The sequence below is a fragment of the Ips typographus genome, linkage group LG11 (genome assembly GCF_016097725.1).
Source record: "Ips typographus isolate SLU linkage group LG11, UJ_Ityp_2.0, whole genome shotgun sequence".
NCBI classification, from domain to species: Eukaryota; Metazoa; Arthropoda; class Insecta; order Coleoptera; family Curculionidae; genus Ips; species Ips typographus.
Window position 1 is genome coordinate 6,982,378 of NC_138432.1, and position 23,942 is coordinate 7,006,319.

Genomic DNA, 23,942 nt, shown 5'->3' on the forward strand with positions numbered 1-23,942 from the left:
ACTTTTGGTTGTCTGTTTCTGACTTAATTTTTGTCTATTTTTAAATATGACAGTATAGTACGTACCTATATTGTAGCTTTATGAGTGAACTTTGACTTTTGAAGTCTATAAACTGTAAAATTCAAATTCAAACATACTTGAAAAGTAACAAAACTCGATGATTTAACATCATCTTTGTATGTAATTGCTATGATTACATGCTCTTTGAATAATATACTAGTGATCAAAGTTAAAGTCGGATAAGAAACAGATTATTATGTGAAACATACAAAAGGTAGTATTAACTTTATTTTCTCACTGTACCTTACTTACCTTTAATTTAATCTGATTATAGAAACAATATGTTTGTTAACTTATGAGTTCTATTATTACTGAAAATCTATTAAATTAAAATATTTGCTAGGTAATTTAGAATTATTATTGTCAAACGTGAGCACAAACTGCTTTAAGCAATACTCGCCACTGGACCCATACAACAGGGTTAATGAACGCAATAATTAATAATCGGAAATATATTCACTGGACCATGTAAATTGGAACTATGGTAATATGGGCAAGTTTACTAATCGTGCGTTAATATGGAAGCTGTATGTAATATTACTCCGTTGGCGATAGATTGTTTGATACAATTTGCTGGTTAAACATTCATTGTAAGAAAAGTTAGGGTCAATTTGAAATGAATTTTCTAAAACAAAGTAGCTTATTACTGGATGATCCACGAATCGTCTTATATGATCAGTTATGCAGATTTAGTGTTTAAATCTTCCTAAATTGACCTGCATAAGTTTTAACTACCTAGATACTTCAAAGACTATCAAGACATCACGTAGATTTCCTATGTAAAATAAAAGGGAAAAGAAATTATTCGGAGAGTCGTTTCAGCACTTCCCCGTCGGCATTAATTTCCCACGCCAATTTTCCTTAAAAATATACGATTATTTGCATACCCTGGGAAGTATTTATGGGCGCAATTCGGCGGCGCAATTACAAAAATAAGAAATTACCCGCCCTCGAACGCTCTTCTCGGCCCCTATAAAACTTCGCAAATGAGAAAAATAAAACTGACTTTGCCTTATTGCTTTCCGGTCCCGAATCTGGAAAATTTACGTACCGCAACGTCTAATCTTGTTGGAAATTTGCGCCGGTGGCAGCGTTTTAATTATTTTACTTCCTTAAAAATCCGTCTCGAGAACAAATATCTAGAATAGCAGGAAATCTCGTGGTCTGAGCAACTTTCAGGGCAAAGTAATCTATTGCCGCGAGGGCACGCAATATAGTCGATATCTGTTTTCATTGTTTAATAATGGCCAAAGTTTCTGGTTATTATTACTTTTTAATAGATTTTCAAATAAGTAGCGATGCTTTTACTGGGAGCGAGAATAAACGACTTGACACGCGTTTCATTAACGTCCTTTTATTTGAGTTATCGTTCAACTTTATAACTTAATACAAGCAAAGTTATTTTGCTAATTTAATAAACAGTTTAAATTTGATTCTTATATAAACTGCGTGATTTTTTAAAAACATTTTTAAAACCTTGCTACTTCTAAACGAAACGATAGATTTTAATGTGGTTTGGACTATCATTGAACTTAATTTATTGGATTTTAGTTGATGAAAAAAACTTTGACTTAAATGCACCGCCACTGTACTATACAGGGTGGCAAAGAAGCTGGTGCAAAAATGTGAAATTTTCAAGTAGTCCCCAATTTTTTTAATTAATTTATCATTTTAACATCCTGTGACTCGCTGGACACCCTGTAAGGTCATACCAAATATGGGACATGTCCTGAAAATTATTCAGATTACGTAACCGATAATATTAAACATACAACGGCATTTTAATGATAGATACAAACCTGCTAATATAAACGGCTCGTCAAAAGGAATGGGACAGCAAAATTTTTGGTTTTTGAGTGGCCGTTTCTTCAAATTGATTCACTCGATTTAAATTTTTCTTTTTTGAGGAATAAAAGGTATTTTCTTCTTCTTCCTGATGACCTAAATGATCGTTTTGAAAGTTGCCACGGATCCGAGTACACAGTGCAGGATGTGCCTGACGTGTAGTCAAAAAATGAAAAATTCGCTCAAACGCCATTTTTCGCAAAATTTTTATTTTTATTTTACAATAACCTTTATCGAATCTTGTGGTCAATATCTCTAGACGTTTTTGCCAGTTTGGCGATTAAAGACCGTTTACAAAATGTATTGCAAAGATTTTAAAATGTGGTTTATTATAATTCTCTTGTTTCAAATTCAACAATTTCTTCAGATCTTTTCCGGAAGAAATACGGGATTAGAAAAATTACACTTAAAACTACCCAATTTAAGTAAAAACTGAATTCATACAGGGTAAACCAGAAAAAAAAAATCATACGTTTAATCGTAAATCTTCGTGTTCGGTAATTTTAAGAGAAAATAATGGTATCAATTTCAAAATTTGAACGAGTTAGCAGAAATGGTGAGAGTTGAATGGGATGCAATTTTTCAAAATTTTATTGCAAAGTTGGTGGATAGCAGGGTTATTGCAAAGTTGCAACAAACTGCTGGGGGACCGACAAAGTTATCGGATATGAACGCTGTGGACCTGTTTTACACAATAACTTTTATGTTTTAAAAATGACCCAAAAAAAATTACTGTCCCGGTTGACGTGACTGCAACAAGATCTAACTACTGAAAAATACAGATGGCTGCTCTCTATGCCCATGTGCAGGTCTGCTTTAACTCAATCAGTGTTGGAAGTCCTCGATTCTGGCGGAACGTGACTGGATTCGACCTATACAAGACACAAAAGGCCTTTGGGTCACTCTCGGCTGATTCAATATGCAGCATTGCAAAGTGAAACAAATCAAACCAGAGGGAATTCACTGAAAAGGAAGTCTTTCCAGTTTTATTAGAGTTTTAACTCGTCCACTTCTTTTGTTATCAATTGTTATTATAAATCCGTTCAAAAAGCAACTTTGTATTATATTATGCACAAAACCAATACTTTAACAAAGTATCACCTTTTAGAGAATGGCGCACATCAAAAGGAAGGAATATTGACCTAAAAGCCTGCCTCATTCAATAATCGTTCGATCTGACCGTGACTGAGGCTATCGTTACACGGAACATAAAGCCAGCTCTCCTGCGGTTTCGGAGATACGTTACATTGTGGAGTAATACAAACGACGACATAGAAAGGTCGTATAAAGGATATTTCCCATGAATTTAGTGCCTTAGCGGGTCGCCGGTATGCTGGGATGTAACTTTATCAAGACTTTAACGGGATGCTTCAAAAGTGTATATTATGAATAGTACATTTTAGTTTAGGTATACTCATTTGAGGTGTAAATGTTAATTAAGTTTTATGGTCTAAAGTGGAGTAAAGTTATCAAGTTGGCAGAAGCCAACCAAAGTTTTTATACTTTTTTAAAATCCAAACTAACCAAGCAATTTGCTCCTATTAACAATCCCAAAATCAAGTTTTTTTTTGTAAACCAGAGCGTCGTTACAAACCGTAATAACTTGGAATGTATTTCCAGAATGAAGTTCTGCAAGGAGTTGCATGCAATAATCCCGTTAAGGCTGCCAACATTTTTCCCTATTTGCGGAATATTGTACTTGCATTTTTGCATTACACGTCTCGCATGAATTACGAGCTATTTGAATACCAGGGCAAACCAGTTTTTGAGCTATCTTTCCCACTTTTTTTTAAAGCGAATCACGTAGGATTAATAGAATTACTCGTTTTATCTAGTAATTAGCTCACCAGAAACTCTGTTACTGAGACTCGATTAACAAGTTGCAATTACTTTGAACGTTCTTGAAAATAGGGACTAACTTTTAGTTGTATTATAGTTATAGTTTAGAGGCTTAATATATCTTGACATTTCAGTTGGCTGAGGTTGCGGAATGCGGGTCAGCAATTGGCACCTAAATCCGCTTTGAAGATAATTCTGTTACGTTGGAGTGGACTTCAATAATACCGATTGAAGCTGTAAAGTTCAACGAGCCAAAAGCTGTTTCATCCACCTATTGATTGATAGATATTCTAGTCACTGTCCAAATAAGTTTCATTTTTGTTTTTACGAATCAAATTCTGCCAGAAAAACGAAGGGGAGGAATGTATTGTTAGTCGAATTTTCATTTTAACGCAACACATGTAACTTTCCTGTAAAATTGTGTTTTGAACCCCTGCTGCTTTCATCGAAGTCCACGTGAAATATCCTTTTATGCGAGACGGGATTTATATCACTTTACAATGCACCGTATCTGGAACATTGCTGGCCAGCTATTGGCTTTGTGCCCTGTTTGGATATATCCGAGTCACGTTCGGTTGGATCGAAGGAACGGTGATTGAGTGAGACGACGTTTTTAGGGGGCCTTCACGGACCAAAGATACTTTTTCGGTTTCCGCTTTTTGTTTCGCCTCGGATTGATATTGGCCAAGTTGATTGTTTTGTGCTTTTTTTTTTGTTTCAGAATCACGATTCTGGTGTCATTTTCTTATCAGGATTTTAACACCTTGATTCTTTGAACAATGGTTAGTGAAAAGTAACAATATTAAAGACAGGCAGACAAGAAACTCTCTACCTAGAGTATTTTTTTCTACGTGGTGATGCCAGATCAGAGAAAAAATTTGTTTTGTTGCAAAAATACATTTCAACGGTTTTCTTTACCGTTAAAAGTTTAGGAGATAGATAGTTGTTCAAAAAATGGAAATGGAAACACTCTAATTTCATTTAACACCATTTTTCAAGTCCAATGGATAATAGAACAGTTTTTGTTAAAACTTAATAAAAGACAAACCGTTTAAATTTAGTCACGTGACCACTCAAATAATATTTTGACGTTTAAAACGGTCACGTGATCCATTTTGACGTTAAAAAAAAATCATTTTTTAACATTTCATTTTTAGATGCCAGAAGCAACTACAAGTCAGTTTTAGTTGCCAAAAGCCTTTACAAGTCATTTTTAGATGCCAGAAGCAACTACAAGTCATTTTTAGTATTCAGAAGTTTCCACAAGTCATTTTTTGTTTCCAGAAATCTCTACAAGTCATTTTTAGTTGCCAGAAGCCTTTACAAGTCATTTTTAGATGCCAGAAGCAACTACAAGTCAGTTTTAGTTGCCAAAAGCCTCTAAAAGTCATTTTTAGTTTCCAGAAGTTTCTACAAGTCATTTTTCGTTGCCAGAAATCTCTACAAGTCATTTTTAGTTGCCAGAAGCCTTTACAAGTCATTTTTAGTTGCCAAAAGCCTCTACAAGTCATTTTTAGTTTCCAGAAGTTTCTACAAGTCATTTTTCGTTGCCAGAAATCTCTACAAGTAATTTTTAGTTGCCAGAAGCCTTTATAAGTCATTTTTAGTTGCCAGAAGCCTCTAAAATCTTCTTAAGCTTATACAGTTGCCTTGAACTAAAAAAGTCTCCTTAAGGCAAGAAGTGACAGTTAAAGTCCAAAAGTCCGTGAAAGTGAAAACCAAACTCGTTTTTTTAAACTAACTTCATTTTGACTAAGCGTAGCTCATTCATTTGAAGAGTTACAAAAAAACTTAAATAATTAAATTTAGAAAATGACAGACAATAAGTTCAAAAGTTTTAAAAAATCAAAAAGTTAAATATCTCGAAAACGGTTTGATTTACAGAAATTTTACAAGAGAGCAAAAGGAAAGAGCAGTTTAGGAAGAATATTTTGGTTGCTGAAATCCCAAAAATAACCGAGATACTGAATTTTTTCCAAATCGCCGCGTTCCTGATCGCCATTTTGAGTTTCTAGTCAAAAAACGATGTTGTATTTCATTTTAAAGAAAATGTCAGGTAAATTTAGAAAACTTAAAAATAATTTATTATTGTATTAAGATGTATTTTTTAAGGGCCTACTTAGGCCCTTAGAAGGTACAAGGCAGAAAGTAACAGGGTGCACCAAACTTTTTTTTTTAAACTACGCAACTCCATTTTGACGGATTGTATTTTGCATTTTCATACTCGCTCATACTTTGATGAGTAAATTTGTGTTTTTACCGGGTGCTTTTAGTACCACCAGCACTGGAAGATTACAAAATTTCCAATTGTGTAATTACCAGGCTAATTCACAACTCACAGTGAAATCTTGTTTAAACATTCTTATGGCAGCCCAAATCATCTACTTTAACACTTTAAGGGAATTATCTGTATTTTTTACACATTTTACATGTTACAATTAACATCCACATACCCAAATCTAGTGGAATAATATAAAATGTTTAATTTACAACGTTGTATAACCCGGAATTAACCTTTTTCCAACAAAATTGAGTGTTTAAAAGGCACTTTTTAAAAAACACAAAGTTTATTATTTTTGCTAAAATTTACGTAGTGTAATTTTTACCTTTTTTGGGATTGCTTTTGCACATAGATTTGTGGTATGTTTACTAGTTAAAGTGTTTAAATTTAAACAGCGAAAACCTTTTTAACACTAATTCGTAAAGTCACGCAAACCTAAGATCTTTGCACACTCTTGCCAAGATTTACACCTGCAATTATTTTATAAAGTGACACATAATTTAACTTAAACATTTATCACCTACATAATCCATAACCTCTCATTAAAACACACACTATATAAAAAATAACGTGACTAGTAAGTACAATCTAGTAAAATCACATATTGTTACAGTGTTAAGAAAGCACGTAAATAACAAAGTTCAAATAAGTTTCAGTGTGTAATGAAACGAAAAAAAAAGCCAGCTGCAATAAATTTTGTTGTCGCCAAAGAGCGCCCACCTGAATCTCTAAATATTGATTTATAGACTCAAACTCTACCATGTTAACTGCACATTTCCTGCAATAAACACACACGTTTATTGGAACCTCACACTCGGATTAATTTTGTGTGATTAACGGAAGGCTGCAGAAAATTATTAGTTTATCCGCTCATGCTGTTACCCTTTTTGATGATGTTGCATTTAGGTACTAACCAGAATAGAATTAGAATCTAATAAGTGATTAATTTTAAACATAAGCCAGCTAAAAGTAAATAATACAGTAAGATGTAAATCACAATTCGCAGTGTGGTAAAACCAATCACAAACTAGCTATTTTAGGTAACTCATATTACATATTTAACTACAAAAACATGTTCGTTAATCAAACCAAACAAAATTGCAACTTCCTGTCTCTACGTAAGATTTATTTACTAATTTTCGTACATAAAAACTAACTCTCGTCATTTAAATTTTATTTGTAGCTCTAATTTATCAATTTGTCCATAAAATTTTAAATATTAAATCAGTAAACCAATTATAGCAAAAACATGATGGTAATAATGCTTCCGCTGACCGAAACTAGCAATCGAACTAAATATATGGGGGGACATAAATGAAATATTGCTTCATATCATTCTCTCTTCATTTTGTCAGCATTTCAAAATAATGCGACTTCTGACCATTTCAGAGCCACCAGCCTGTAATCCATTAAAATTAATCTATTTGTTTAAACAGATCCGACTGTGCCATATGAGCTAAACTACACCGGGATGTGGCCCCGTATTGTATTAAAATGATTAAAACGAAAATGCATTCAGCGTTAACTGGGGTTATTTTGGAATTTATGTTTAACGGCACCAAAAATTATCATTTTCTTGATTAATAGTGTTGCTGGTGGAATAAACATAATAATAGTAACTAAAAAGGAAATAAAAGTTGGAGGAAAAAAGCATAAACCATAACCTCCAGGGGGTTTTCGTAACGAAGCCCTCGAATGCAATTATTTTAATCAAGTTTTCATTCACAACTCGCTCAACTACGCGCCGTGAATTTTAAAGATCAAATTATTCCTCAAATGCAGCTCTATCGTTGTTAATGAGAAGTTTAACAGGTTCCAGTCCGTTTTCTTCTATTAGCACACATTTTCCTCTAACCTGGAGGGTTAACGATTTGAAATTTTGACGTTTTCTACAAAGAATTAAGTGCTTAGATTACATACTATAAATCTTTTTGGCTAGAGAATATCTTAAGCGCTATCCAATTCGCTAGTGTATTAGGACACTATAAATATTTCGAGAGGATAAATTATCAAGCACACCATAATTTTGCGCTCCAATTCTCACATGAATTAGGCGACGTTGAACACGCAATAAATTAAAATTTTTATCGCAAAACTTTGGGTGAGTGGCTCTGGATAATGTAAAATATGAAGCTGGCGTCTTTTCCCTTAATAATATGGAGAAAAAACTTCAGTTTTTTTGTTTATTACAACAATTGAAGTTGCAAAAATACATTTCAAACGGTTTTCTTTACCGTTAAAAGGTTGGGAGATTAGTTGTTCCTCATAAAAATGGCGAGTGCAATTTTCACAATAGCTGCTGAAGTCGTTGGTGGAGAGACCCAATAAAATTTTACGTTCCCCTTACCAGGAACCTGAACAAAACTGCTAAACCGCTTCACATTGTTAATAAAACATGAAAGTAAAAGGCAAACTGGGAAGCTGCTGATTAATAAAACATGTGTCAAGTTTTCTTTGTTTTTTATGCTTCGAATTCTGTCTCGGACGTATGGAAATTGGCCGCTGTATCGAATATACAGAGGCGTTGGTTATAGAAAAAAACCAAGCAAAATCTCTTTCGAGTTAATTAGAAAAGTATACACCCGCAAAAGCAATTTCACTCGGGAAACAACACAACACGATCCCTGGAGGCGATACCGGGCTCGAGTCAATATTAACATTTCCTTTAAGTTTACTAGAACGCCTTTAACAACTTTTCTCTTTAGATTAATCGAAAACTGTCTCTGAATTGCCTTAAATCAGTTTCGCCTGTTCTGTAAATAAGCTACATCTCGCCAAGTTTAATTTCCACCAACAGGAAAAGTAATTAGGGTGAATCTTGTTTGAATCGCCTTTTCAAACGATACTAGCTTTTACTCTTGATGTGATGATTAAGATAATTTTTGATTTTTTTTAATAGCTTCTGGCATTTTGTTTCAACACCAAATTGTCTGTTAGTCAATACTAATAAGTTTACAGTTCTGAAATTTTGGGTTTTAAAGGTGAAATGGAATTGAAGAGTTACAAAACTCACTACCTTCATCACTGCGAAGTTTAAACGTGATTTTCACAATAGTACAAATTTTGATAAAATAATCCAGTAGTGATGGGCAAATTATCGGAAAACTAAATATTTTACTTTACCAGGAAAATTTGATATGTAAATTACCAGTAAAATACAAATACTGTGTTTCTGGCAGTTCAAATTTCGACACCGCTTTTTTCATTGACTGTACCAAATTTTGGAGTGGGTTTTCACGTTACTGGATAGGAAATTTAAGGAGGATTCAAAAAATGTGCTTAAAACAGTCATTTTTCCACTACAAGAAGGTTTTCCAGGCGATTTTGTAACTGAGTGTTTTTTCAAACTGCATTTCTCCCAGTTCAAATTTTAACACCGGTTTTCTCTCTGACTGTAGTGTGTTTGAAGTGTTTGTTCAGGTTGTTGGATAGGAAATTTAATGAGGATTCCAAAAATGTGCTTAAAATAGTCATTTTCTCACTGCGAGTAGGTTTTACAGACGATTTTGCCCCTGACTGTCCTTTCAAACTGTGTTTCTATCAGTTCAAACTTTGACACCACCTTTCTCCCTTACTGTAAAAAGTTTTGCAGTGTTTTTTTAGGTTGTTGGATAGGAAATTTAATGAGGATTCCAAAATGTGCGTTAAACAGCCATTTTCTCACTCCAAGTGGGTTTTACAGACGGTTTTGTCCCTGACTGTCCTTTCAAACTGTGTTTCTGTCAGTTCAAACTTTGACACCGCCTTTCTCCCTTACTGTACCAAGTTTTGAAGTGTTTTTTCAGGTTATTGCATAGGAAATTTAAAAAGCATTCCAAAAATCTGCTTAAAACAGTCACTTTCTTACTTCAAGTGGGTTTTACTGGCGATTTTGTCTATGACTGTCAAACTGTGCTCAAAAGTTGCAAAAATCCGGGTTTAGAAAAGATTTCTTGCAGTATTTGATACAAAACGTCTTTCTGGAATTTATAAAAGTTATTTTGACAGTAGTCACGTGACCTAGCCTAGCTAAATTATTTTGCAAAAAGCTCGTGATAATCGAAAAAACTGCCTAGAATTTACAAGAGAACATGAGATACTAATAAAGAAAAGTGACAAAAAGCTAAAAATGTTATTTTTTAGCAAAGGCTACTTTTTCATAAAAATATTATAAAATTGTTACTTATTTAGTATTAGAATCACTTTTGTCAGAAATGTTTTACTTTATTTATTTTATTATGGATAAACCAAAATTTCTAAAACAAATAACAAATCAAAACAGTGTTTTTATTCAGAATTTTATTTTAACATTATTGACCAAAAATTACTAAATAAATATTATAACCTAAGCTGGTTTTTTTAGACTAAAATAAAATGCAGAAACTAAATCTGCCAAAAAATTGCATGTTTAACATTTTGCTCATTAACGTCCAAAAACTAATTTACTTGTTTTGATTGTATGGTTCGGTAAACAAGAGCTTATTGAATTGCCAATTTACAAGAAATTTAGGTAAAATTTAGTCACCTGAAATATTTATAACACGTTAATTAAGTCTTGACTTTCACCCTTATTAAATTCATTAATAAACTAAACGATAATCGAGGTCCCCTTGAAGGTACAATTTTTAGGTAGCGTTTAATTTAAAGTTTTTCGTAACTTTAATACCTTTTATGATCTAATTAAAATTTTTAATTGCTCCGCTACGATAAACTTTCAAAATTTCCACTATTATTCTTTTCCATAACACCTGCATAGCTTCATTTAAATTTCTTTAACTAAAAAGTTGAAAAGTCAGGTTTAATTAACGCTCTTCCACTGATTAAAAGTTATTTGTCGTTTCTTTCCAGTGATAACGCATGTAATTACGGGGCAAATTTTCACGAGCTGATACCTATATATTTCAGTGGGGGGTGTGGATTTTTTCCAGGCGAGAGCACAATATAAATGAGGGAACAATGCAAACTGACGTTAAATTTGGAGAAACCCATAGGAACGATTTATCATTCGGGCGTAAAAAATAAGACAAATTATCCGGGAATTTGTGCCGCGGAACGAAACGTAAACCTAAAGTAACTACATTAAAAACAACGCGGATAATTAACGATATGCTTTGAAAGTTTAATTTTTTCCTTATATTTATTTCCGTTTATGTTACAAAATGCTTCTGTTAATAATACAGGGTGGTCCAGTTTTAAATGTCAATAATTCACCAATCGCTAGCCCATCAAAAAATAAGGTGACATGCATTATGGCATTTTCCTGAAGAACGCTTCTTAAGGAAGACACAGACCTCCAAAATTCAGTTTTAAAATCGTAAATAATTTTTTTTTTGCTACAATTATCAGACCGTTGGATCAATCAATTTTTTAGACTATAGGTAGTGTAAAACTGATCCTTCAATTCAAACTTTTTTTTATTCAATTACACTGGTAACAGTCCGAATTTTCGGACTAATTTAATTCTAAAAATTAGTGTTTAAGACTTGATATCGTAGCATTTAATGTCAAAATTGTTTACTTTCATTAATGAAAAGTCTGAAACTTAACTTTTACTATAGAAAATAGTTTAAAATTCGATTTTTCAGTCTTAAAGCACAGTGAAGCGTCTAGAAGTCAATTTAATACTGACAAAGCTTGAAATGGCATGTTTAAGGCTATGGACCATGTAAACATAGTTTTTTAATTCTGCTATGTCAAAAACTTGGTGAAGATAACCCTAAAACTCGATTTTCCAAGCTGAAAACAGTTTTTGAAGCCCTAAAAATAGTCCAGAGTTCTAAGAAAATGAAAAGCAAAGTAAAAAAAACCTGAAAAGTTAGTCTTCAAGTCAATTTTCATGAATCTAATGTCAATATCCTGTATTTAAGACTATTTTCAATACTAAAATATTGAAATTTATTTTCAAATTATGAAAACTTACTTCAAATGCAAAATTTAAGCTTCTGATGTCACTTTTCATTGGTTCAGAGTCACTTTTTGGTGTCCAAGTTAATTTTCAAGGTTGAAATGTATGAATTTGTAGTAAAAAATTCTAGATAAAGTAGTTTTTCATGCTACAAGTCAATTTTCCCTACTAAAGTTTTTCAACTTATCTGAAAATTATAACGACTGACTACAAAGACAGTTTTTAAGTCTCTCAAGTCAATTTTCACAGTTTTCAAGTCAATTGTGAAGGCTAAAGGCTTTCAATTTGTCTGAAAACTATGAAAACTGGTTACAAAGACAATTTTTAAGCCTCTCAAGTCCATTTTCACCGTTTCAAAGTAAATTCCCTGGTTTCTAAGTCAATTTTCAAAACTAAAGTCATTCAATTTGGCTGAAACTATGAAAACTGGCTACAAAGACATTTTTTAATTTTTTAAGCTCTTTCTTTCACCGTTTTCAAGACAATTGTGAAGGCTAAAGTCGGCAAAAAGTTGGTTCATGTTCATTATTTGGTTACATTAATCTTGCAAAGTAATTTCAGGTCTGAAATCGTTAAAGAAAATGGATTGGATACATGAGTTCTCGTAAATAAGTATAGCTATTACCTTACTTAGATTGCAGTAATCAGGAATATCAATTTATCAATTTCTAAAGGTTAATATGAGCCTATAAAATACTCCATGGCTGACATTAACAGAAACAATACACTCATAAAATGTATTGTAATGAAGCTTTAAAAGTCCCGTGTAATAATCGGCTTACATTTTTAAACTCAATGCAAATTTATGCTAAACCAACTACTATTTTTTGATAAAAATTTAACATGCCACTAAAGGATAAAATAATGGTTTTACGTTCATTAAATTGAATACCCTGTCAAGTTATTAATTAGCAACTACTAACAAGCTATTTAACAATATGTATTATTTAAAACAAAGCAATTATGTAATTTGTTTTTAGCAAAAATACAGACTTACCTGATCTGAAAGTTTTATTGAAATTGTTTTTTGCTTTCAAATTAACTATAAACTATTTTCATACATAAGAAGTTTCCAGGAAACCAAATCATCGTAAAAGACAGAATATCAAACCTCAAACAAGCAGATTAACAGAAGTGAAGATTTATTACACGATCAGCTAGCAGCCCGAGGACCTGTCATAGATTCAAACATCTTACTAGAGTGTCGGAATTATCTGCAATGATTTACCAGTGCTCCAAAATAAGACAGATGGCATTACATTAGTTAACCTAAATTACAACAGAGACTACAGTGAATACACCCGTTTCTATTGCCGAACAATATCATCGATTTTGTTTGAAGTATATTGTGGGGTGTGAATACCGTAATGGATATTAATAAGACGTTTGATGGAGAAATTACATTGTTGCCAAACGTTCAGTAAACAAGCTTGGTAGTATCGATGTTTTTTCAGAAATTTAACGAGCACACGTATCCACTTACCGTCTTGCTGATGTAACGTAAAATATAATTAACTCTAAAACAAGATATCTTCGTGAAACTGGGAAAAAGCAACCGGGAAAATCAATTGGAATTTCACTGGAAATGAACGGACATTTGATATCTTTATTAGAAACCCGTTAGTGAAGAAAACGTTTCCTCCAAATTTCGTCTTTACTTTCTGGAACCCCTGCAAAGTTTTTGAGACAATATACTACTAAAGCAGCTAAAGCTCCATTGTTTTGTCGAACAAATTTAAGGGCCTCTATCCTAATTAGACTCAATGTCATGAACACCCTGTAATTTTAAACTTTTTGAAAAGTTTCTTGAAATTGTCTTTGAAATTTGGTTCTTAGATAATATCGGATCCCCTTTTCGCCGCCTTTTTTGTCTAACCCAGACAAACCTCCAAGGTGATTGGAGAAACAATGGAAGATTAATGTTCCGCTACCCCTGTCGTCACGTGGATCTAAAGCATTTCGAATGGTCTGGAAAGGTTTTAAGGCCACTAAATTCAGTTTAAAAAGCTCGAAAACGATAAGTCTTAATAAATAGTCTCGTTAAGGATATATTCTTGCAGGTTGAAAAACAAAAACCGGCTAATGGTAAGTTGAGATATATTTGTGTGTAAATGTGTCTAATATCAAAAATTCACAGCAAGATGAATTTGTCATAGATCGATCCACCTTAGTAGGCAGTTACGTCATCGTTCCTGTACTGCGCCATATTGAAACTAACCCACTGTAAAGATTACATGGATTTTTACGTTTTTTTTTTTTTGACATTTTGCCAGGGTGAAATATTTACAATGTGTATTTGTGATAAAGTAATTCTAAAAAAACTTTACTTAAAACTTTTAAATTAAAACCGTTTTACATTTATTTATGCAATATATGGCAACACTGAAACTAGTGCCAAACTAATCTATGTCGTGCTCTGTCTAATGTCATTGAAATAGTATGACAATACACGAGATTTGCACTAAATATGACAATTGAAAACGCCATTAGTTTCCATGTGCACAATTTGTATAAATCTCAGTTTTGACATAAAATTGCCCAAAAACCTACTCATCGAGGTGTAAAATGCGATTAAGTGGCTTTAAACAAATCCAGCTTCTTTTTAAGTATGTTTTACACCTTTATACTGAAAAATGACACTTTCCTGGCAAACTAACTCAAAAACCTACTAAGGGAGGTGTAAAATGCAACTAAATGCCTTTAAACAAATTCAACTGCCTTTTAAGTATGTTTTTACAGTTTTATACTACTATGGAGCGAGTATTGACAGTTGACACTTCTCTGGCAATCTAACCTACCTGCCAAATAGACAGGTTTGACATAAACCCACCCAAAAACCTTCTAGTGAAGGTGTAAAATGCAATTAAACGTCTTGAAACAAATTCAGCTGCTTTTAAAGGGTGTTTTTACAGTTTTGCGTCTATGGAGCGGGGTTTGACAGTTGACATTTTATTGGAAAATTAACTTACATGGCCAGTAGACAATTTTGACATAAAATAACCCAAAATTATACCTATACAGGTGTAAAATGCATTAAAATGCTTTTAAACGGATTCAGCTGTCTTTTAAGAGTGTTTTAAAGTTTTATACTTCTATGGTGCGGGTAATGACAGTTGATACTTTCCTGGCAAACAAACGTGCCAAAATGACAGTTTTTACATAAAACCACCCGAAAATCTACTCATAAAGATGCAAAATGTAATTAAATGCCTTTAAACAAAATCAGCTACTTTTTAAGGGTTTTATACAGTTTTACACCTCTATAGAACGGGTTTTGACAGTTGACATTTACCTGTTAAACTAACCTACATGCCAAATTAACAGTTTTTACGTATAACAACCCAAAAATCTACTCATAGAGGTGTAAAATGCAATTAAATTCCTTTAAAGGAATTCAGGGTTTTTTAAGTGTGTTTTGCAGTTGTGTTTTGCAGTCACGTTGAGGGTTGGTTGAGGGGGAAGAATACGCAGGATTCCACAGGTAACCCACTTTATTTAAGTAGTTGTGCCTTATTGTCTAGATAGTTATCTTACCCCCAGATGGCCAAGATGGCTGGGAGCATGATGTGAAACTGGCTAGGCTGAAGATACACGGAGGGCAGCGCTTTAGCGGTGGTGAATGAACCCTAGACTTAGGTCCGAGGGCATTCACCGAGCCGGCAAAGACGTGAAGAACCTAACAAAGGGAGGTAAGTTGGAACGGCAACTTAAGCTGCGCGCCCACACTATTTCCTTTGCTAGGGCTGATCTAGGGTGTGGCACTTGGTCACCTACTGCTCCACGTTAAGTTCCACAATAGGCATACCCAGACTAACCCAGAGATCAGTCAGTGACCTCCCTCTGGGGAGACCCCAGAGTTCGGTAATCTGTACGTGCTTTTGGTGCAGTATTTATACCCACATCATGACCCCAATTCGCCAATATTGCTGACACAAACATTGTACTGGGGGAGACCGGGGCAACTTAGGGTAACGGCACCTAGTGTAATCTTTATGTTACAATATCTATTGGCAGCAAGATGAAAGCTGCTTTTTTTGACCAATCACAAACTACTCAATATGCTGATATTTACACAAATGCTGCACATGTGGATTTAGCATGTAACATGCTATAGATTTAAGGTAAGTCAATAAAGTAATGAAAAACTATAGTAATATTTTTTAAATTGATATAATTGGATGTAGTAAACAAACTGCACCTACTTCACTTTCCGATAAGTTAAGGCAACTACTAACTTAAATTTGTGTGCCTTCAAGTACTTAATATACTTATCAGAATAGCTGTACAAAAAAATGTATCTATGTAACATTAATTGCATTAACTTAACAAATTTACGAATATGTTTGACAAATAGCATAAAGTTCGTTGTCGCACTTGATGTTTTGCCAGGTGTAAGGTTCGTTGACTTTATAAAAATTCCCCATACGGACACAGTAACCGACACTAGCGTCATAGGTAGTGTATCTGGGTTGTAAAGTGCCCCAATTTGTATAAACCATTTTGTATCCAGTGCTTAGCCAATACCAATCGGAGCTGGAGGTAGTCGCATCAGCTCCCCCAATCCAGTACCCATCTAAACAGTTTTATATTTTACCATAAGTGTGATAATAGCACTTATTCTAATTACTTGAGCTAGAATATTCTGCTTCGGAAATGGCGCTAATTGCTGCATACTGTTCATCTGAGGATTCAATGCTAGCCAGTTCCATACCAGCGGTTTTGCAGGCAATAATTGCACCCACAAATGTTCGCTAAATATCATTAATTATACATATTTATCTGTAAATCTCTTAACTTATTGCCGTTTTATCTAGATTGTCAGGAAGTACGTACCTGTTCAGTTATTACATAATACTTTTTGGTTAGTGGACTGGTAGAAGTACTTGGAGCGGTAGAAGTACTTGAAGCGGTAGAAGTCGACTCGCTACTCGATGAGGTAAGACTGTCAGAAATTGGAGATTCTACAGCTTCACCAAAAGAACAACCATGAACAATGGCTAACAAAACCACGACTATAGCACGTTTTGACATTTTGTTGCAGTTTGATATATAACTGATTATAAATTTGTCTTTTATAGGTAGCAGTCAAGGACTTAATTTCTGAGAACTTATTGCTTTAAATCGGATTTTCCAATTCAAAAGTACCCACTTACTATTATCATTTCACTAAAAATAGAACTTATTTTACAATGAAATGATAATTTTACATCCTTCAAGAATTTTCAAAAAAACTTTCCCCTCAGGCCAACTCAGGGGAAGTTATAAACTAGCAGACAAATTATTGCGTGTAGGTATGCAATGGAAGATAATTAGTATTTTCTGCTATAATTTATCACAAAATTCAAATTTCTTCATAAGTTTGTACCAAAACAACGTCACATTGGTGTTCCAGACTAATCATATTACATTATACACTGACTTTAGGATGCAGGAAAAGCAAAACACTTCTATTATCATTGGTCGTATAACTCCTCAATATTTTTATAATAATTCACTTTTTTACCACCTTAAATATACAGGGTAGTCCAGTTTTAAATGTCAACAATTCACCATTCGATAGCCCATCAAAAAAATAAGTTGACATACATTACGTAATTTTTGTAAAAAATGCTTCCTAAGAAAGATACAGTCTCCCAAATTTCAGTTTAAAAAAGTTTTTTGGTCATAACTGTCAGACCGTTGGAGCAATTGTGATCAAATTTGGAACAAGCACTATTGAAATTAATACTCATTGTGTGATGGTAATGACGTTTATCAGTTGCGTAGATACAGGGAAATGATTTTGATTTTCCGCCTTATTTTCTACTGTCACTGGACATTTTTCTGACACTCATTTTTTAATTTATGGTTCAATTTGGAAATTGAAGTATTTCTTGTAACATTCTAATTTGAAACTTCGTCTACGAGATAATGGAGTTATTACGTTTTAAAACCTAAAAAAAACTGATATCTGGGCTGGAAAAAATTGGATAGTTTATTTTATAATCAATTAACTGTCAGTGGTTCGTCCTTCAAAAAATAAGCAGATATGCATGTTGTCATTTTTTAATAGAACTCGTTACCAGAAAGGTACAGCTTTTCAAAGTTCAGCTTCAAAAATGTGTTTTTTTGTCATAATTTTGAGACCGTAGAAGCAATTTAGATCAACTTTGGTTCAAGTACTTATAAAGCTGATACTCATTACTGGACGAAAATAACTTTGATCTAAGCTGTCCGTGTAGATACAAGAGAATTCGTTCACTTATTTTGAGCTACATTAATTTTTATACCTCTGGACTTCGTTCAAAGGGATGATAAATGATTATATTTATCATTTTGTTTTTGTAGGGAAACTACAAAAAACCCTTCATTTTGATTCAGAAGAAATTTTGAATCAAAATTTTACAGCAAATACATCATTTCTCTTTTTAAAAAACTGTAATTTTTGTGAAATATCCAGTCATCGTAGAAAATAGAGTGGGAAAATTAATCTCCCTGTATCTACGCCACTTAACAAGTTTGACAAAACGTCATTCAAATCACATAATGAGCATTCATTTCTTAAGTACTTGTTCAAATTTTGATAAAAATGTATAAAAACGGTCTGACAGTTACAGCAAAAACGCGATTTTTTAAACTAAATTTTTAGGAAGCGTTTTGCAGCAAAATGACATAGTGTCAACTTATTTTTTGATGGTACTATCGGATAGTGGATTATTGACATTTAAAACTGGACCACCCTGTATTGTAATTTTTTGATGGATGTAGTTGACATGTTAATCTCCCGGCCATAAATCGGAAATTTCAAATAAGCGGGTCCCTTACGACCTCGAAAACCCCCGGTTTGGCCCTTTAAGTTCATAAATTCGATATTGCGGAAGGTTTGATAAATTCACACCCCAAGATGGAGTCGGCGTCTCTCATCAACATATAAACTCAATACAAAACCAATATCGTAGGGTTCTCAATAAAATTGAATTTTGGAATATCTCAGTACGCGCCACTGACGACCAGGAACAATTTTCAGTTTTGTAAATTTTCCCAGCCTGAAGGAAAAGCGAATGATTATTAAATGGTTCATTGATTAACTTGAAGCAAGCCCTTTAACCGTGAAATGAACGGTTAGTTATATTAGCGTTATTCCCCCATATTCGTGTGATCGCAGCCCTTTAATAAGGTACTTTGTCTTAAACCTGAAAGCTCATTTTGGCTGTTTCATCTCAAATTCTCAGCTTATGCATTAATTTTGATTACATAGTGAAAAATTCCATATAGGACCGTCCTGTATTGGTAATCCTTTACGAACTTTGTGGGAGACCAAATATGGTTTCAGTGCTCGTCGGGTTTTAATAGGGACGCAATCTATATTCCGGTCGAGTGGTCAAACTTTGTTAATACCAAAAGATCAAGATTAGGTTTTTAGAATAACGCCAGAGGTCTATTAACTGGGATTTTGCAATTATTTTGCCAAGAGATGGTTTTCCTGATTTAAAGGTAGCACTCAAAATATAAAACTACGTAGCATTTGATAAATAATAATCATTAATCAGAGACAAAAACACAGTCAATAGCAATTCATTTTATTTCTAAATAAATCGGACAGTTTTTCACCAAGTGAAAAAATGCCATCCCACTGACAAACGCACGGTAACGGTTATATTAAAATCACATTTAGATAAAAAAATCGATAGTGACAATATTTGGAAAACCATCCAGGGTTAAACTCAAATTGATTGATGATCCGTAATACGGAACGTCCGTAATTGATTAAGGTTTTTCCACTTAAAAAAGTGAAAAGACTAACTCAAATTAAAAAAGCTGCTGTATATGTTTCGAGTGGATTTATTGCAAGATTTCAACCGAATCACAATAAAGTCACTCTTTGCCGAAATGTCCGGAACATTTTCCACTATCCAACGGGTTTGAACTTACTATGAAAGTAACGAAATGAAATAAGCTTTATGGCTTGCACTTCAATAAATTGATTTCCGTCGCTGCCTTCACACGCCGACTGACTTTTAACCGCATCGAACTTGCCATTCACTCAATTTATTGAATGATTCAAATGGACCGATGCAGGAAATTTGAAAGACGCTACGAACACTTTTCCTAGATATAAAGCAATGCGGGTTTCAGGCACTCTGATTACTTCTATCTACAAGTTGAGCTATTTTAGAATTGTAGGATTATCTAAACCTTTTAACCTGTGGCAAGTATCATTTTAGAAGTTGCAACCTTAGAAGAGAACAATTTAGAAGTGTAACTCCTGGTGGCAATAAATTTGTGCATGTCCTGACATGCCAAAATAGCAAACGTGGCAATTAACAACAAATTAAGCATCATTGACCAAAATAATGTACAGGGTGGTTCAATAAGTCGTGCACGCGGTTGTTTCTCGAAAACTGTACAGGGTGGGTCAAATTGGACGCATTTAAATGGAAAGTGTTTTTATTAATAGAGATAGGCGAAAGATGTCAGCTCAAATTTGATAGAAAACTTAATGGCGTAAACCGTTGGTTAATATTTGTCATATTTTTCTTAAAAGACATTTCTATAGCAACTTTTCGTGTAGAATCCAGTTTTTTTATTGGACTCGGTTTTTAAGCTACGCACATAAAAATGGTTTTTTTTTTAATGGAACACCCCCATTTTGCACAATTCCCTGTAACTTCGTTATTGTGAGAGTTTGGTGAAAATAACTTTTACATTTTTAAGGCACTTTTTTACGTAGATTACAATTACGTTAATATTACTTTTACAGATTCACAATTTTTTGAGTTCTGAACTAAACTTCTACGTTTTTAAATACGTCACATTTTATTTTTATTTATCCCAAACCATACTTGTTATAGGTCATTTTAAAGGGAACAAAATAATTTTTCTGATGAGGTAAAAATAAAATATGACTCTTATTTAAAAAAATAGAAGTTTAGTTCAGAACTTAAAAAATAGTGAATCTATAGTGCCTTAATAATGTAAAAACTATTTTCACGAAACTTTCATAATAACAAAGTTACAGAGACTTGTTCAAAATGTCAAAAATTAAAAATTTGACAATTACAAGACAACGCCTTTTTGATTTTTAAATTTCTTACGGGTTATGGCAGTTTCCATATAAAAACAAGCAAATTAGGCCACCCTGTACATAGTAAGGCTTTCGGCTTCTAAATGTGGACACGAGTAAATGCTGGAAATAATTTATTCCAGCATTTTCTCGTTATTAATTAATACGTTTCGATACCACTAAAATTAAAAATATACCTAAAAACTCTGAAAAGTTAAATGGAATAGTATAGCAAAAATACGATAAACGTAATTGTGTGTTTTTGACGAACAATTTTGCTATTTAACTTTTTTCTTCTTCTTTCTATTCAATAAAGAATCCCATTATCTAGCGTGGTGTAACAACTGCAGTACTCTATATCTTCTGCAACACAATATATCTTTGAAAAATCGTATATTTGTAAGAATTACATTACTAACTAAATAAGATGTTTCAAAATGGCTGGTTAAACTCAAAATCATGCATAAACTAACATCTTAAAAGGTATATTAATCTTATTTAGTCAGTAAAGTAATGTTTACAGCTATAGAAAGGTCTCTTTAAGAGGTTTTTCTCTGATATCTCGTGTTACAGAAAAGCTAGAACACTGCAGTTTTCACAACACGATAGATAATAGTTAGATTATTTAGGGAATAGATAATAGAAAGCAATATCATTGCATTGAAAGACCGAAAACTAATTTAAACGTGCGTTTCAAGCCATTTTAAAGGACATAAAATGGCGCAAAAACAAAGTTTCTACAATGAGCCGTTTCCCGTTGAGATATTTCATTTCTGTCAAAGCAACCTTTGGATCATCCCCACCATCCATTTAAATTTTTGGTCATTTTTCTTTTTAGTGGTATCGACACGCCCCCTAGCGGTGAAGTTAGATAGCTGAAAATTATTTCCAGCATTTTCTCGTGGCCACATTAACTATACAGATTTTTTTCCGAAAGCATTATTATGTATAGTTTTCGAGAAATTACTACTACTATTGGAACACCCTGTACAACTTTTTAAAACATAATGAGTGTTGTTACATTTATGATTCAAATAAATAATTCTACACACAAAAACAATGTGTTTGGAATCTGAATGAATCAAAATAAGGTCGATCGGCTTAGAAATCAGAGTTTCCCTTTCACAGCCCGAACAGATAAATATGAAATTGTTCCGAACTTTCTGAAATAGTCTTACCTGAACGAAGATTCTTTATAAAAAGCGCAAAACTCCGTCAATTTGAGATTGAGGAAGTTTCAGATTGGGAACGTCAACGGAATATAAATCGGGAGCAGATCTATTGCCTTCCGAAACGTTCAGATTTATGCAACACCGATTTTTGTATTGGTCGAGTTGAAAAAGTTGCAAATTAAAATTGCTGACAGAGTGACGGTTATAGATTTTATTGCGTGCCCTTCTTTATCCCTAAGTCCTTCCTTTCTGCGGTTGACTGGTAAGTGCAATAAACTTTATTGCTTGCACTTGAACAAATTGCTTTCTGCCGGTGTAGCGTAATATACTGACTTATAGTCACACTTTCAATTCAGTCAATTTTCGGAATGTACCAGATGTACACGATTTGCTGTTTTATTTGTAATAAATTGGTGTCATTTTGAAATTAATTAGTTTAGTTTCAGTTCTGTAATATAATAATTTAATGATCTTTTTCATAAATTAATTGTAGCTAGTGTCGGTTAACCGTTTAATATTTATTTGTGGAATGAACAAAAGAAAAGATAAGAACAGAGAACAAGTTCAGACTTTGCAAACCGTTCCCATTCATCTCTGGCAAGTCCAAAGGGGCCCCTAATCCCATTCTTACGGCGACAAAAACGAGTCATGCGTAAAAATTCGGGAGACATAAATATTCCCGGACCCCATTTCGGACGTGCCTCTAATAGCAGGATGCCACTTACGGTCTGCTCAAAGTCCTTCTGTAATATCCCGCAGGACGAAGTGGGATTACACCAAGTTTCGATAGCCCCGACATCGATGATAAGTGCTCGTTTTACACTGGGATTCGCAATTAACCCATCAACTTGATTGCCTAATGGTTTTGCGAGGAAAAACACTTTAAATTGGTCTTACTGACAAAAATGGAGGTTAGGAATGTTGGGGATAATTTTCATTAAAAAATTCCGAACGATTGCACTGTTGTGAATGGTTTAAATAAATTTCGAGCCGCTAAAACGCGATCGTTAAACTCAGCGAAGGGTTGGCCCTTGAGATTTAAAGGATAATGGTGTAAGAGATAAAAACGAGCTTAAATTGTTCCACTTTTTCTCAAATAATGGCGTCCGATTGTCAAACCGCGAACAGAACAATCGCTTGTTATATTTCTGTGCCTGAATCGCGAATAATCATCTATCAAATTGCTTCTACACTTTTTTTTTGTTGTCAAAATATCCTCTGTAAAGGGAAGTAGGAGGAATGGAGAAAATTGAAACCAATAAATACCATAAGCCAATGTGATGACGCATCTTCCCCAAAATATAAGATGCAAATTGGTAAAAAGGCTTGAGCGATGGCTCGAAATATTGGAACGGAAATGGCACATTTTTGCGCTGATTGTACCGAATTTTAAGCGCAAATGTGTTTTTTGTTGGCACTTTCACATCCTTTACGCTGTTTCAATTTCCATCAATCACTTAGGATAATTAGTAACTGCACTACGAGACCCAGTAGGTTTCAAAAGTTTGGCAGGAAATAACCAGGATGTGTGGTCATAAAAATAATTACTTCTCGACACTCAAAAGTCTTTTGGGGCTAACATGGTCTTGTCGTGAATGTTACTTAGTTTTTACTTATCTAAATGGTTTTAGCGCAAAGAGTGCTTGTGGTTTGAGGAAGTAGTATTTTTCTTTGCAAAAACAACCATTTAAGAGGTAAGAATGACTCGTTTTCAAAACTGTACCACTTAATTATGACAGTTTTAAATTGCAAATGTTATGTAAAGCCTTTTTGGTAAGTGCACCTGTACATTATCTGCGTAAATTGTTCATAGTGCTG

The 23,942-nt window shown here is 33.6% G+C and overlaps 2 protein-coding genes and 1 long non-coding RNA gene across 4 annotated transcripts in view; 1 reads left to right on the plus strand and 2 right to left on the minus strand.

Annotated features, from left to right (window-relative positions):
• The window catches only part of LOC145735183 (zwei Ig domain protein zig-8-like), a 132,453-nt gene that overhangs the window by 26,681 nt on the left and 81,830 nt on the right, over positions 1-23,942 (minus strand). The gene's annotated exons all lie outside the window — the stretch shown is intronic.
• On the plus strand, positions 14,329-16,056 carry LOC145735483 (uncharacterized). Its single transcript, XR_014179687.1, has 2 exons — positions 14,329-15,390; positions 15,450-16,056. It is a non-coding gene; the product is annotated as an uncharacterized LOC145735483 (long non-coding RNA).
• On the minus strand, positions 16,064-16,970 carry LOC145735482 (C-type lectin mosGCTL-7-like). The gene is made up of 3 exons (XM_081989398.1): positions 16,743-16,970; positions 16,537-16,660; positions 16,064-16,482 (listed from the first exon to the last, which is right to left on the minus strand). The coding sequence occupies exons 1-3, from the start codon at positions 16,938-16,940 to the stop codon at positions 16,241-16,243; spliced, it is 564 nt and encodes a 187-aa protein (XP_081845524.1). The 5' UTR covers positions 16,941-16,970; the 3' UTR covers positions 16,064-16,240.